Source organism: Martes martes (genome assembly GCF_963455335.1).
Source record: "Martes martes genome assembly, chromosome: X".
Lineage (NCBI taxonomy): Eukaryota > Metazoa > Chordata > Mammalia > Carnivora > Mustelidae > Martes > Martes martes.
The window spans coordinates 63,042,923-63,060,040 of record NC_137897.1 but is presented as its reverse complement, the minus strand read 5'-3'; the positions used below and the strand labels follow the sequence as shown (position 1 = coordinate 63,060,040).

The 17,118-nt window shown below is 35.3% G+C and overlaps 1 protein-coding gene across 1 annotated transcript in view; it reads left to right on the top strand.

The window, feature by feature from the left end:
* The window catches only part of BRWD3 (bromodomain and WD repeat domain containing 3), a 205,532-nt gene that overhangs the window by 99,415 nt on the left and 88,999 nt on the right, over positions 1-17,118 (top strand). Inside the window, exons 12-16 of the mRNA XM_080795680.1 lie at positions 7,076-7,116; positions 9,746-9,850; positions 10,896-11,049; positions 15,310-15,444; positions 16,491-16,619. Coding sequence (XP_080651806.1) covers positions 7,076-7,116; positions 9,746-9,850; positions 10,896-11,049; positions 15,310-15,444; positions 16,491-16,619 — 564 coding nt within the window. The remainder of the gene's footprint in view (positions 1-7,075; positions 7,117-9,745; positions 9,851-10,895; positions 11,050-15,309; positions 15,445-16,490; positions 16,620-17,118) is intronic.

The following is a 17,118-nucleotide window of genomic DNA, read 5'->3' as shown; positions in this document are numbered from 1 at the left end:
GTGTGATTTCCACAGCATAGTGTGTTGATCCACTGTGAGATTTTGGGCTTTGGTTGTTTGCAGAAACTTCTGTATCTTTATAGTATTGGGTCCCCGAGTAGGGATCCCTAGTCTGGCATATGGGGCAACAGGCCCTATTGTTTGGTCATTTAAATATATTAAAACCTAGGACAGTACTTTTTGTCCAGTTGGCCGAGGTAGCTTTGCCTGTTAAGTATTTAATGGGCTGTTTTAATACCCATTTTCATTTCTACCAATCCTGCTGCTTGTTGTTGTAGGGGAGATGGAACCTTTGTTTAATGTCACATTTTATTATTCATTCTTGCACATCCTGGCCTTTCAAATGTGACCTCTGATAATTATGTGTTTGATGGGGGTTTTACATACATGGTACTCAGTTCCTTAATCCCCTAATGATGACAGCCTGGTTTGTAGGGTGGCAGGGAAAAGTGTGGGTTAGACCAGATGCAATATCTGCATAAACCAAGGCATATTTAGAACCCTCACTAAGAGGAGGCCAAATATAATCAATTTGCCAATTTCTCACAGGTTAGGAACTCCGGTGGATGGCCCGATTCTTTTGGCAGTTGCCTTTGGTGTTATTTAGGACACACGACATGCTGTTATTACTTTAATCAAGTCAGTGTACTATGAGGGCAGTCTGGCATCTTTGGCAATATGCCATCCTACTTGGGCATTGTAGGAGCCACTCTTTATATGCACCCAATCTGCCTAAACTACTTGACGGGTCAGTAGCTAGGGCTCATTCCCAAGCTAGGGCACCAACTTCCTGATTGCTAGTGGGGTGTCAGTGTCTTAAGAACTGGGACATGATAAACATTGAGAATCACTTCAGGCTCTTGAAGATGGACCCACATGTCATATTACATATATATATTGACCCCACAGAGACTTTTTAATGATCAGCTTTCCATTGTTCAAGCCATAAATTTAATCCCTCAAAATAGTCTAATTATCAGTACAAAGGGTTAATGGCAAGGGCTCCTGAGTGATCAGTAGCCAGACCACTATAAGCTCAGTATACTAGTTTCTATACTGGCTGCTGTGTGAGAAGTTTTACCTGGAGGAGCACTGTGTACATTGCTAGGCACTGTTGCTCTATGGGAGTATGTTGAGGTTTTGCCCCCTTCCAGAGCTGGAACCAAAATTCCAGGGGCATTCTCCCCTTTTGTTATCTCTGCCATAGTGTCTGACCCATATCTTCTGGAGTCATAGACACATGAAATTAAAATGTAGCACTACTTAGAGATGCCCAGAGCTTTAATCTGTTTTATTAATATTTTTGCCTTCTCAAAGGCAACATGCTGCTATTGCCCCCAGTCTTATATGTGTCCTTTTTTACCAGGCAGCATAAGGAATGGGAGTACTATGCCAGGTAGACGTTAAAAGTCTTCCAAAACCCCAAAATCCCTATAAAGGACTGTACCTTTTTCCCATTCTTAGAAGTTGGATAGCCTTGTACCTTTTCAGTTATAGCTTTATGAGTCTTAGCTGACCAGATCATACCTTAAACCTTCTAGCAGTGTGTAGGCATTGAATTTTCTTTGGGTTCATTGCCCATCTTCTTCCTCACAGATGTTTCTGAGCAAAGCCTGCAGGTGTCCTGCAGCAGAGGTAAAATATTTACATGTTAACATTGTATTATCAGTGTATTAGGCCCATTTTGCTGATGTGGGGAAGAACAGGGATAGGTCCCCAGCTACCATTGTATGACATATCGTGGCACTTGTACACATGGTTTTAGGAGAGCACTTGTAAAGTTCATTATTATCTCTCCAACATGAAAGCAATTTAATCTTAGTTATTAGAAACCTATCAAATTCTTTTCCATGAGTGTTCTTAAAGATGAAGCACTGTTGTAGGGACACTTTTTGCAAAGCATCAGAGCAAAACAGCAACTGCAAATGACAGAAGACGAAAAATGGTCATTTGATTTGGTGAGGGTTCATTATTATGCAATGGACAAGAGAACTATAGCTGTATTCTTAAAAGCCCCTCCCTTTTTTCTGGCAATGTTTTTGTTATCTCTAGAGGTATTTATATTTCAAAGACATGATAAGATTTATAAACTTAAGGGGACAGAGAAAGATGTAAGTTTTCTCCTAGGAGTTTTGGGTTAATTGCTATTTAAAAGTAGGGGTCAGAAGGTATGGGACATTTTGTCTGTTTCCTCATCAATTACCATAGCACCCTCCTCTTCATTTTCATAGTTTTCTGCAAGATTCCACCTCATAGCATCCTAGTCAGGCTTTCTCATAAGTTCTCATATCTTAATACATTGTACCCTCTTTGCTTTGTAAAACAGGACACTAAGGTCTCCAATTTATTACTTTCCTCTTCCATCTTGTCTGCCAACCCTAGAGCTAGCAGAGTAGTGGACAGTGACATATCCTTTTTTTTTTTTCATTTTATTTATTTTCAGTGTTCCAGGATTCATTGTTTATGCACCACACCCAGTGCTCCATGCAATACATGCCCTCTGTAATACCCGCCACCAGGCTCACCCAACCCCCCAACACCCTCCCCTCCAAAACCCTGTTTGTTTCTCAGCATCCACAGTCTCTCATGGTTTGTCACCCCCTCCAATTTCCCCCAACTCACTTCTCCTTTTCTAAACTCAGCTCTTCTAACTTTCTTCAGCCTCTAGTTGGGCATCAGTGGCCAGCTGAACTACCCACAGCAGAAGCCCACTATTGCAACCATGTTTCCCTTCTCTGTCCCAGTGTGGTATGTGCATTTCCTCCAAGTTTACCTTAGATTGGCTGGCATTTTCTGGGTGTCCCCATATTCATGTAGTAGTCCATAAGCACCTAAAATACAGGCCACGTTTCCTTACAAAGAAGTTGATGGCTAATTTGGGGTTTTTCCTGTGGATGCCTCATTCCCGAAGCCCATTTCTTTGGTCTCTGTGCTGGCTTGCCAGTTGTCTTTACAGCCCTCTTGGGAGCTTCTTAGCTATAATCTGAAACTGACCTCTATACTCAGAGGGCAAGGAAAGACCAAAGAAAGAGGTAGTCCACTCTGGGTTGGTAGGTGGTAGTTTTAATTAGCAAAGGGAATTTATTTTATTTTTTTAAAGACTTATTTATTTATTTATTTGACAGACAGAGATTACTAGTAGGCAGAGAGAGAGAGAGAGAGAGAGAGGAGGAAGCAGGCTCTCTGCTGAGCAGAGAGCCCCATGTGGGGCTCGATCCCAGGACCCTGGGATTACGACCTGAGCCGAAGGCAGAGGCTTTAACCCACTGAGCCACCCAGGTGCCCCAGCAAAGGGAATTTAAACATGAAGTTTGTTTTGGGTGGCAGCAGGATGAATGGATCTTTGTGCCTGCCCACCAAATCTTTTTTTTTTTTAATTTTTTTTAAAAGATTTTATTCATTTATTTGACAGACAGAGGTCACAAGTAGGCAGAGAGGCAGGCACAGAGAGAGAGAGGGGGGAGGAAGCAGGCTCCCCGCTGAGCAGAGAGCCCGATGCGGGGCTCGATCCTAGGACCCTGAGATCACGACCTGAGCCGAAGGCAGAGGCTTAACCCACTGAGCCACCCAGGTGCCCCTTTTTTAAAAAAATTTTATTAATTATTTACTTGAGAGAGAGACAGACAGAGATAGAGAGAGCATGAGCAGGGAGGAGAGGGAGAAGCAGGCTCCCTGCCAAGCAGGGAGACTTATGCGGGACTTCATTCCAGGACCAGGATCATGACCCAAGCAGAAGGCAGCCACTTAACTGACTGAGCCATCCAGGTGCCTCCAACCTACCCACCAAATCTTAAAAGTTTATAAAGAAGCCTTAACTGGGTTCATTCAAGTATATTGTGCAGGTGTTCTCAATACCACATCATCGTCTCAAGGCTGTGTCCTCAGAGCAGCCTCTGGGAGCAGGAAAGGCAAGTGGAACGTATATCCTAGGATAGGGAAGTGGGTAAGGAACCTGTAATTGCCTCGGGTCCAGCTCCCAGGTAACCTGGTGGTCGTATCTTTTTCATGACCCTCTCCAGCACTGGTAGGGTCCTTGACATTGGTCTTAGTGATTTTTTTTAAAAATCTGGCTCTAAGTGCAAGGGAGACAAAAGCAAAAATGAACAAATGGGGCTACTTCTTAGTAAAAAGCTAGTGCACAGTGAAGGAAAACATCAATAAAACAAAAAGGCAACCTAGTAAATGGGAAACGATATTTGTAAATAATATATCTATTAAGGGGTTAATATCCAAAATATATAAAGGACTCATATGACTCAACAACAAAAAACAACCCAATTATAAAATGGGGAGAGGAACTAAATAGACACCTTCTTTTTTTCTAAAGAATATATAATGATGGCTAATAGGCACATGAAAACATGTTCCGCATCACTAATTATCAGTGAAATGAAAACCACAATGTGATATCATCTCACACCTATTAGAATGGCTATTATCAAGAAGGCAAGAAGTAACAAGTGTTGGAGAATATGTGAAGAAAAAGATACTCTTATACATTATTGGTGGGAATGTAAATGTGAATTGGTGTAGCCACTATGGAAAGCAATATGGAGATTTGTCAAAAAATTAAAAATAGAATGACCGTAGGATCCAGATATTCCACTTCTGAGTATTTATTGATGAATACAAAAACACTAATTCAAGTAGATATATGCACCCCTATGTTCATTGCAGCAGTATTTATAGTAGCCAGAATATGGAAACAACCTAAGTGTCCATCCATGGATGAATGGATAAAGATGTGATACACACACACACACACACACTGGAATGCTACTCAGCCACACATAAGGAAATCTTGCCATTTGTGACAATATGGATGGATCTTGAGGGTATTATGCTAAGTGAAAAATCTGATGGAAAAAGGCAAATAACATGATTTTACTATATGAGGCTTCTAAAATAACAAAACAAATGGACAAACCAAACCAAACAAAAAGAAACTCAGATACACAGATCCATGATTACCAGAGGAGAAAGTGTGTTGGGGGATGGGTGAGAGAGCTTATTTGTATGGTGGTGAATGGTAACTAACAGTGGTGATTACTTTGTAGTATATGCAAATATCAAATTATAATATTTACAGCTGAAACTTATATAATGCTGTATGCCCATTTTACCTCAAATAATAAAAGACATATTAAGTATATCTTGAGGAAAAAAATAATTTACTAATTTAGCTTGTTTATTTTAGTTTGATTATTTTCAGAATGCCATCACAGACTCCTGAAATCTAATCCTACTTAGTTATCAAGAACAGCAGGGAACAGCTTTATGCCTGGGTGACAGCCACTGGTGACTGGCCATTGGTGACTGGACCTTTTCCTCAAAGCTATTTCCACTTTCTTTATTTAGGAAGCTTGGCGCCAGTAATTTTTTTTTTCATATCTCTGTGTACCTTTCATCTCTTTCTCCTCTTCCTTTCCATACCTTTTTCTCTAGATAATTATTCACTGTGGCATATGGGAGTACTTCTTTTTCAGCTCACTATACACCTCATATACCTTATTGTCAAAGCTGTATAGTCAGCAGTTGAAAGCACTCAGCTTCGCAAGTCTTAATTAAGGTTACTGTTTTTAGTACTGTTGACCTCTCATTTGGAATAGTATTAGTGTACATCAACAAAATACGCACAGTTTCCCCGAATCATCACTATTAGAAAAAGATACTTTGTGAGTTACAAAATCAGTCATGTTCCTGAAATTTGTAGTAAAAGAGACCTGTTAGAAACCTTCTTGAGCTTTTGGAAACAATCTCCTGGTTTTGTCCCATCCCATAAACATAACTGAACAGTTACTTATAAACCATTACTGAACCAAGCTGAGCTCTCACCTTGCTGTTACTTATTCCTAGATACTAAAATCCTGGAGTATTATTTAAATTGTGAAAGAGAAAAACTTAGGAAATATATAAAGATCTCAATCTGAGACTATCCATTGGGAGAAATCCATTTGTACTAGAGTATGCAAAGGAGGCATCTTTACAGTTACCACCCAAGCAGGGTATGTATACAAGTGCAGTCAAGTTTATTGAGAGCTGAGTGAAAAGGTGGCAGTAGAAACAACGGGCAAGAATTGAGTCGGGGGAAAGATGAAGAAAAGTTGATTAGTAGAGTTTTGTGCGTTTTTTTGCCAGGGTACTGCTACAACAAAGTCAGAAAGCCTAAATACTCCCTGTTGAAGTCGGTGGCTACTGTTAGTCACTGAAAATAAGATGTACTTTCAGAACATCTAAAACCAGTTATTGCAATTGGCAGTGAGAATTCAGAATCTGTCAAGTAAATACTATAGTGAAATCACGGAACAGTGTAAATATACCTCTGAACATATGAAGACAGTTTAATTTTTAAAAATGAAAAATAAATATAAAGATATTTAATGTCTGAGCTTTTATTAAAAATTCAAATGCAGTTCAATAACTGAGTGTTCTGTGAAAATATGCACATTTGAGGGTACATTTTAGCTTTATTACCAAGGAATAAAGAGAAGAAAAATGCATATTCTGCCTTATACTTTAATCTTTTCATCACTATAATACACATTATATTCGTAAAAGTCATTAGTTTAGTCATTATAAAAGAAGATTCAAAGAGAAGTATCTGAAATATTGTACCTAAAGACAGACGAATCCTTTGTTAAATAAATAATCCATCTGAGAAGCAGGAAATGATTGATTTATTTTCTGAAATTAAAAAAAAATAAGTGGGAAAATTAGTTCAACTTCTATTAAGTCTGTTACTTTAAGGTCACATTGTAGGTTAGTGTGCTCCTATTATGGGGGACATAAAAACCAATATCTATTCAAAACTGTCTCTTGAGATTATGATTTAGAAACAGGTTTGCTTATTCTGGTTTGTCTCAAATTACTGCTAATAAGTATTCCTCCTCAGTCAATGCATTGTTTCAACCTTCATTAATTTTTTTAAAGAAAGCTGGAGTTTTTTTCTGAGAAAATTATAGCATTAAAAAGTCTACTCCATGTTGCTTTTGCATGTGAATTTGAAAGGAAGAGTACTTTCTTTATTTTACAAATAAATTAACTCTAACCAAAAATCTGTTGTTTTATGTCTTAGGACAAAGTTGTTGCTGTTCAGTTCTGTAACAATGGAGACAGGTAACTATGTAGTACATATCTGTGTAAACAGATGTTTGACATTTTATCTCTATTCTTTCAGAAGTAGCTCCCTCTACTGTAGTACTTTATTTCTGTTCAGTTTCTTAAGCTGAAAGCCCTTGTCTATTTTTGATGACATCCTTACCCCATTTCTTTTAAACTTCTATCCAAGTAGTAGCCATACTTTATCAGTTCTTCCTTTCTGAGTGATTTCTTTTTTGTTTATTTTGTTTTTTTCCATTTCTATTATCACTCACCTTGGCCAAGGATTCCATTATTTAACCCATTACCTCCAGTTTTCTTCTCCTTTCAAAATATATCCTGTCCATTTCTGCCAGATCCACATTGCTCTGTTGAGAAATCTTTAGTGTTTCCTCTTTGTCTATAGAATAGAATTCAGATGTCTTAGCCTTGAATTCAAAACTTTTTATAACTTAACTTAGACCTACATTCTTTTCTCATTTACTATCTCCCATATAAATCATTACATTTAGCCTAATTGACTTAATCATTGCACTTGTTACAGCCATATATCTGTATTTTTTCTCTTGTTCATTGATTTGCTTATACTTTACCTCACACCATTCTTAACCAGAAATATCACCCACTTCTCCCCCTCACTTCTCTTTCCCTCTTACAGTCTCCCTCTCCCTTCTGCTTTCCTTTACTCTGCTTTTCTTCGAGTCCCTTTCTCTTCTGAGTCCTGTCTTCCCATGTTCTAACTGAACCCTTTTCTGACTGCTCCAGATTTTATCCATATTGTCTTCCTTTGAACATCTGTTTTACTTATTGTCTCTCTTACTCATATGATACATATTTCCTGTATCTGTAAACTTAGAAATTACGTACAGGTATTTGTGTACCCTCTCAAATGTTTGATCCCAAAAGGTTGATAATCTTTTTGCCCTGGTCTAAAAATTAACCTAGAATAGATTTTAAAATGTAACCACTTAACATAAATGTGTATCCATATATTTCTATAAGAACTTTATGTGGGTGACCATGTTTTATATTAATTAAATTTATTTTTTTAAATTTTTTGACCATGTTTTATTTTTAAATATTTTTCAGACAGTGGGTGATTGCTATGATGAATTTGTTCATCTTTATTAAATGCAAGAGTAAATAATGATGGTCCACATAGAGTGAAGTTTATATTAGGAATGAGAAAACCTTCAGATAATTTTTTGAGGTTGATTTATTGCACTATACTGAGTAATACACTTGAAGGTTTGTACAGCTATGATTCTTTCATGCTAGAGGAATCTGAAGTTTTTTAATCCTTTGCCTTTTCCCTAAAGGAAAAACATTATTTTATCTTCATTAGTTATGTGGACAATAAACAAAGGATGTCCAATTTTACTAATAAAGATGCAGTTTAGAATAAAAGTAACATTTTTTTCTTTCAGAATGACAAGATATTAAAGTATGTTAGCACCTAGTATTGCCAAGGGTTTAAGGAAAATGGGCACTCACTCTCCCACAACTTTTAAGAGATAGTAAAATGTTAAAGAAAAAACAAAAACTTTTGAGGCAAATAACTCATCAAAAGCTTTAAAAATGTGCTGACCATTTGACTCAGCAAAGATATGTATAAGGTTGTACAAAGATACATATAGAGATACTCATCACAACATTATTTATAATGGTGAAGAATAGAAATAGTATAAATATTTTCATTAGGGAGTTATTAAATAAATTTTGATGCGTATAGCTGAATACTTATTAAAAGTAACAGTAGTTTTCTATAAACCTAGAGATATATCTATAAAATAACCCTTGGGGAAAACATAAAACATTATATGTAGTACAATTCTGTTTCCTGTAGGAGAAAATAGATAAGTGTTTATGTATGTTTTTAATTAAGTTTGGTGGAATAGAAATGAAAGTATAAACAGTGATAGAATTATGGGTGAATGAATGTATTTTTGTGAGTTTTATTGAGATATAATGCAAATAACATAACTTCAGTGTTTTCTAGTATATTCACAGGGTTGTGCAGCCTTTACCACAATCAATTTCAGAACACTTTTATCACCCCAAAAAGAATTTCCATACCCTTCAGCTATCACTCTCCAATATCTTTACATGCCCATCCTTAACTCTGGGCAGCCTTTAATCCAGTTTTTATCTTTATAGATTTGCCTCTTCTGGAGATTTTATATAAATTGAATTATACAATGTATTTTTTGTGACTGATTTCTATCAGTTAGTGTATTGTTTTCAAGATTCAGTCATGTTGAAGCATGTATCATTATTTCATTTCTCTTTATTGCAGAATAATATTTGATTGTATGGATGCCACAATTTGTTCATCCCTTTATTAGTTGATGGACATTGGATTGTTATAACTTTTTGGCTTGTGATGAAAAATACCATGGATTTTCTTGTACAAGTTTTTATGTAGACTTAATGTTTGGTTTCTCATGGATTTATACCTGGGAGTAGAATTGTTGAGTTATATGGTGACTCTGTTTATCATTTTGAGGAACTGCAAAACTGTGTTCCAAAGTGTATTTTCATTCCTCCCAGTAGTGTATGGGGATGAACATATTACTTTCATAATTGAAAATAAGTGATTTCTAATTTGGAAAAAAGTAATAAGGGTATTTTCACTGTTTCTCTGCAGTTTAAGATTTGTTAGTGGAAGTAGAGATGGAACAGCAAGAATTTGGCAATATCAGCAACAAGAATGGAAGAGTATAGTGCTAGATATGGCTACTAAAATGACTGGGTAAGATTGGCTGTTAGATATTTCAGTGGTTCTCATATGGTATACTATCTTTCAATTTACTGAATTATATTTCATTAATGAAAATCTCTTTTTAGTAAACAGTTTGGAGTTCTTTGGTAGACCTGAAGTATACACCTATATTTAGTCTCTAAGTAAATTGCCTTTTGCTGTTGACAGACTGTATGATAGAAACATTAATAGTCATTCAAAATTCTGATCTCTTGTGAACCAAAGAGCTCTACTCTGCTAATGCCCACAGAGTTATTTTCTGCCTTAGTTTTCTATAGGTCATTTTTAATATCTGTCTATACTACTTTCTACTTTGAGGGTTGTCCAAATGTCATCATAAGCTTAACTATTTATCTGTCTTACTGAGGTTACCTTTATAATGTTACATATTGTTAGCGTTCCTACTCAATAGTAAAAGTACACTTAATCAGCATTCTGTTTCATCCTCTTCCCTGTTGATTGGAAGATACATGATTACATCTTTAGGACATTACAGTTTCTATAGGGTAAGGCTCTGGAACCAATTATCTTCCCATTAATAACAATATGGAACTGACATTGTAGTCCTAGCCAGCTATTCTTATCATGTTCAACTAAATTAAAAGTTAATGAATTTCTTGCTACTCTTTTACAAGATCTGTTAGTTTCAAAATGTATTACTTAAGGGAGTCAAGTGTCCATTTTATGTTTTCTTCATATTTTCTGGTAGCCAACATGACCTTATATTTTAATTTTCAAGGGATTATAGATTTTTTTATAGTTTCACATTTTTTTTGTTCTTGTGTAACTAACTAAAAAATTTTTTTGCCATTTTGTGTCTTCTGTCTTCCTAACATAAGTTTATGGGTTTTGCCCTACTTAGGTACTTTTTATTATTTTATTTTGTGAGTACTTAAAAGCATAGTTTAGGATTTTTTATCTAAAAATTTGCAAGCTACCGGAGAGGTTTTTTTTTTTTTTTTCCATAATTTGCTATTTTAGATATACCTTTGTCAGTAATTTACAGTGTATGAATACTGCAAATTATTTTATTTAGGAATAATGTGCCATCTGGAGAAGACAAGGTCACTAAACTTAAGGTGACTATGGTGGCCTGGGATCGCTATGACACCACAGTTATTACTGCAGTGAACAATTTCCTTTTGAAAGTATGGAATTCTATCACAGGGCAACTTCTTCATACTTTATCTGTAAGTATTTTTGGAATAATTAAACTGATCAAAAAGGACATTATTCCAGAAGACAGGAAATTTAAATTTTAGTTTACTTTCTATTGACTTACTAACCCTTGGAGAAGTAAATATTTCAGTTACCTTTGTTGACGTATCTACAAAGTAAGGATGGCAAATGGTATAGCTGCTAAAAGCAGATATGAAAACATTTCAAGATCCTTTTGAGGTCTGGTAATTATTTATTTTGTAAAATGCATTTAAGGATATGTAAGTTATTTTGTTTTTATCATTAGTTGGGATTTTTGTTATTATTGTTTTAGGGGTAGAGCTAACTTTATTTTGACAAGAGCCTCCTTTATGTTCTACTTTCAGGGATTCATTTATCCAAGAAGTAGAGGTAAGGGGAAAAAGTAAGAGAAAAGGTGGTTTTTCTTCTTCTAAAAATGTATTTGATATAGTAAGATAGGATTAATAACAGAAGTCACGTAGGTGGGCTGTTTATTGGTTTATCATGCGCACTTCAGGTTAAATACCACTTAAAAGCCTTATTTCCTATCTGCTTCAATTATCAGTTCCTAAATACTTAAGGACAGGGCCAAATGATTACCATATGATTTACAAAGCAGTTAAGTGATAAGGACTAGAATCCAGCTCTCCTGACTCAATTTACTTTGTAGTATACCATGGTATCATCCTTATTTGACTCCTATGTCAGATTTTCTAAAGATTTGTTTAATTTTGGGAGGATTTCCATATACCTCCCAATTCTCTTTGCTAATACTGTGTTAATGGAGTTTTAGATTCTTTTTTTAATTTGCTTAACCAATTTTTATCCCCTTCTGCCTTTCCCTATCCCCTGATATAAGTTTCTGTTAATTATGTGTAGAAAAATATATACTATTTGCTTGATTCTTTATTAGTAAATGTTCATCTGTGTGCATGCTTCAGTAGAAATACAGTATGAGCCACATATGTAATAAATAATTTTTCTAGTAGCTGCAACAGAAAAAGTAAAGCACAATAGGTGAAATTAATTTTAAAAATATATTTCATTTAACCCAGTATATCCAAAATAGTAGCATTTCAGCATGTAACTAATATGAAAATTATTAACTATTTTCTGTTTTTAAAATACAAAATCTTTGAAATCTAGTATGCATTTTATACTTACATAACATCTCAATTTGGACTAGCCACATTTCAGATGCTTAATAGCCACATGGGCCTAACTGCATATTAGACAGCACAGGTCTGTATCTCTCAAAATCACAATTTCAAAGTTTGTGTCATAGCCACTGGCTTTATAGATCTGTGTAAAATTCTGTCTTAACAAGTACCTTAATTTAGAATTTTGTTTAGTGGTACTCTTCCCATGGGTTGATTCATGGGGCATCTGTTTTCAGTGAATTTTACTAAAAAATTTAGAACAGAGTATGTTTATTTTTAGTCCTTGTAACAGTCAAATCTATTTAGTTTTGATATTTATCTTTTCTGTATTAACAATTTGTTTATTGGGATCTTAGTGTAGTGTAAAGTTCTTCCACTCAGCAAATACTTACTGAGCATCTACTGTGTGCCAGCAACTGAGTTAGATGTTAGAAATAAACGGTAAATTAGAGAGTTCCCATAATCCTAGGATTTACAGCCTTTTAAGAAAAAAATAAAAATAACAAGAAAAGCCACACAAAAATTAATTAAAATAAATAGTCAGTAGAAAAGAAGTGCAAAATACAATGCAGGTTTCTAATAGGGTGACCAAACCTGGTCTAAAACTATTTGACCCTGGTCAAAATAGGGTCGGAGAGGTTTCCTAAGGAAGTTCAATTTGGGTTAAGATTTGAAAGATAGATAGAAATCACGTGGTTTTCAGCCTAAATGTTACCTCTTTGACAAGGCCTTCCCTGATCAAACATTCTAGAGTAACCTTGCAGTCTTTGTCTTATTCTATCACCTTGCTTTATTTTCATCATAGCATTTATCAGTATCTGATATTTTTTTCTTTTCTGTCTCAGTATGGTAGGATATCAATAAATACTTGATAAATTAGATATGTGAGAGAGTTGGGAGGTCCTTACAGGAAGAGGGAAAAGCACTTCAAAGGTCTTCAGGTAGAAGGGAGTTGAAAGAAAGCCAGTTTTTGGCTAGAGCACAGAGAACAGAAAGTATCACCAGATAGAACTGGGGAAATTGACAGAGGCCAGACCATTCAGGGTCATATAGGATCTATCCTAGACCAATAGAAAATCATTAAAAGATTTAAAAGCTAAGGGATGATGTGTGAATTTTGCTTTTGAAGGATATTGTATAATTCTGGCAACAGAATAGAGAGAATAGATTGGAATGAAGATAAGAGTGACTCTGGTATGCTGTAGGAGTCTATGGTAGGATGGGCCATGATAATTTGGATTTGTGTGGCAGTGGTGAAAATAGAGGTGTGCTTAATAATTAATTAATTAATTAATAAGACAGATGATATATCTTAAGACATTATTGAATTTGGTTAGGTTTTGTTCCCTATGCTCCAGTGATTATATCCTATCCTATGACAGGACCGACAAATTAAATCCCCTATTTAAAAACTTTTATTTTCCAATGTACAGTGAAATAGTTGTATCATTATCATTTGAGTTTAACAAAGTAATTTACTGTTTACTTGTTAGAAACCTGAGAAACCATTTGTTATATCAGGTTGATTATTTAGCATATAATGAAGTGATTTTTTAGTGGTCCCTGGGAAAAAAAGTTTTAGTAGGTTATCAGTTGTAAAAGTATTTATTGCAATGGGATTTTACCTACATATTTTGAGCCAGCCTGCAGTTATTTTTTAATAAGTTATATTTTTCTATATAAAGGTGATATGGTAGGGCGCTCTATTATTCCATTTTTTATATGATGATTTGGGATAAAATACACTTTTTATGGTCATAAGATATGATGGTTTCCTTTTTTTTTTTAAAGATTTTATTTATTTATTTGACAGACAGAGATCATAAGTAGGTAGAGAGGCAAGCAGAGAGGGGGGGGGGAGCAGGATCCCCGCCAAGCAGAGAGCCCGATGCGGGACTCGACCCCAATGCGGGACTCGACCCCAGGACCCTGAGATCATGACCCGAGCTGAAGACAGAGGCTTTAACCCACTGAGCCGCTCAGGCGCCCTATATGATGATTTCTAAAAGCTCCTATTGTGTAATATGCTCATGTGTTCCTAAGTGTAATGTCACTTCACTATGTCATGCATGCTTTTCTAAGACTTGGAGCCTATCGTTAATCATGTAGTCTCCTTAACAATGATCTAAATTCAAGTGTTGGCAAACTACTTCAAGGCCAGATAGTAAGTATTTTAGGCTTTGCAGGCCACATATGGTCTCTGTTGTATATTCTTTGTTTTTTGAAGCCTTTTAATGTAAAAACCATTCTTAGCTCATGGACTGTGTGTACAAAAATGTCTGGGACCTAGATTTGGATTGCCGGCTACAGTTGCAGACTCCTGATCTAAGGTCTCTATCTACTGATATTCATTAGTAAAGGAAACATATATAGAGAGCATTGTTGTTGTTGTTGTTGTTGTTTTTTACTTTTCTTTTTTTTTCTTTTTTTTATTAATATATAATGTATTACTTGCCCCAAGGGTACAGGTCTGTGAATCCTCAGGTTTACACACTTTACAGCACTCACCATAGCACATAAGCTCCCCAATGTCCATAACCCAACCACCCATTGGTTTTTAAACATTTTTTAGCAGCAAACCCATTTTTCAGAAAGCATGTTAAATGAAACCTTCAACTATAAAGTAGATAAAAGAGCAGAACCACTATTGTTTTTTGTTTGAATGCACCATGGGGTCTTCCAAGGTATAATTTGAATGAATTTGATTTATTCAAATAATTTGGTAAAGAATAGTAAAGGTTTGTGTGTCATCTTTGTGGCAGAATTGGGTGTTAATGAAAGATTCTGTTTGTCCCATTTTCTGTGGGTCTTTTAAATAGCAGAGTCATAGAAATACAAATTCGATTCAGGGGCCTGGTTAATGAGCTGTAATTGTTTTGGACTGCACTTTAAACCCCTTTTTGGGTCTTCTGTATTAAATACTTCTTGAAATCAGCACCTAAACATAGAAGGAACTCTAATTGAACTATTTCTTGTAGTGACCATGTAGTAGATGCTGTGATGTACATAAATCCATCTGAGTGGGATTAATAGCACACTCCCATGAACTTTGGCCAAATAAACCAAATACTTGGTGTTGCTTTTCATTTTTAATATTGATTTTTATCACAGGGACATGATGATGAAGTATTTGTTTTAGAAGCACATCCATTTGATCAAAGGATCATACTTTCAGCGGGTCATGATGGGAACATTTTTATTTGGGACCTTGACCAGGGGACCAAAATTCGGAATTATTTTAACATGGTAAGAAAAATCTGTGTTTAGTTCATATTAAAGCAGATATCTCTTATATGACAACTTGGCAATTACAGTATACTTAGTGCCAAGGAACCTCTGTCATCTTTGTTTAACTCCATACAATAACTTAGAGAATGTCTCAAGCCCTGAGAGTAAGGGCAATTAAGAGTTACACCTTTCAGAGTGACTCTGTTATCATGGCATTAACATTTTCTAAATTCTTGTCCCCAGCTCTTAATTCTAGAAACTCAAGTTTAATAAGTTTTTGGAGCTAACAGTAACCAAAATCACAGAAAGTGTAATGCTTAAACAATAATCACAATGTGTAAATCCTAATAGTGACTGTATTGTATCTGCTTCTGGTAAATCCCATATGGCTTAGTTAGTAATCAGGAAGTTGTTTGGCAAACATGGAATTGAAGGTATAGATACTCTTAAGATATATTTCATTCAAACCATGGAAAAGTCTGGTGAGCTATCTCTTTTCCCAGTAGAACATCCTCCTGGGGTAATGGGAATACTCATATCCTCCATATTTCATGTTCTTCTCTGAAGAATAGTTCTGAGGAAACATTTCTAAATTGTCAACCTTTGAGCTCTCTTTTATAGGTTTTGTATAGTTCTAGAGTGTTAATAATACCCTGTCTTTTTTTTTTTAGTAAAATTGATTTGTGTGCTTTAATTTTAGGAAGATTATTTTAAGACTTAGTTGCATTAAATTTAAGGTGTGAAGATATTATCTTGACTTTGCTTAAATAACACTTTTGTCATTTTGGTTGTGTTTAGGTCTTTTCTTATTCTCAGTCATTCATTTAGTACTTCTTGAGATATGACCTTGCTAGTAATGTTTGATACCATCTATTGCATTTTGCTTTTTAACTTCTTTCAGAGCTTTACTGTTTTAGTAGGGTTGTGGCTACAGAAGCCAGAGAGTACATTGGAATGTTGATGCATCACAGATTCCAAGATATTAGGAAGCTGAATCTATTGCCTACTTATTATTTGAAAATTACCTCTTAAAGATGACTTAGAGTGACTCCTCTAAATTTCAGATTGAAGGCCAAGGCCATGGTGCAGTGTTTGATTGTAAATTTTCACCAGATGGAAACCATTTTGCCTGCACAGACTCTCACGGTCATTTGCTGCTTTTTGGTTTTGGATGCAGTAAATACTATGAAAAGGTTAGTCTGTTTAATTTTTGTTACAGACTCTAATTGTGGATTGTATCATTCATAAATTTTATTTCAAGTCTTCTAGTTAATAAGGGTCATTGTGTGTCAATAGATACAAAATAACAAAGTCACCTTTCTTGATAAAAGTTTTCATCACTGCCAGAACATAGGCTTGGCAGTTTGAATCACTATTAAGATATAGGGTGATGTAGATATAAAAATTCATTAGGAAATCCTTTGGCTTAGAACATATTCTCTGTATTGCCCTTCAGGTGTAATGGAGAACAACTTTACCAGATTGCATCTTATAACTCATCATAAATTAGAAATAAACAGCTGGTGACCAAATGTTAATTTTCTTGCTTGGCCACTTTATTAGTCATCTTGTTAAAATACTTTGGAGGCTAACTTAATTGGTTCTTTATATTTTATTAGCTATGAATTTGAAATAGATTATAGATTCTTAAAGTTGGAAGAGAACTCAGAATCATTGAGTTTAGCTCAATAC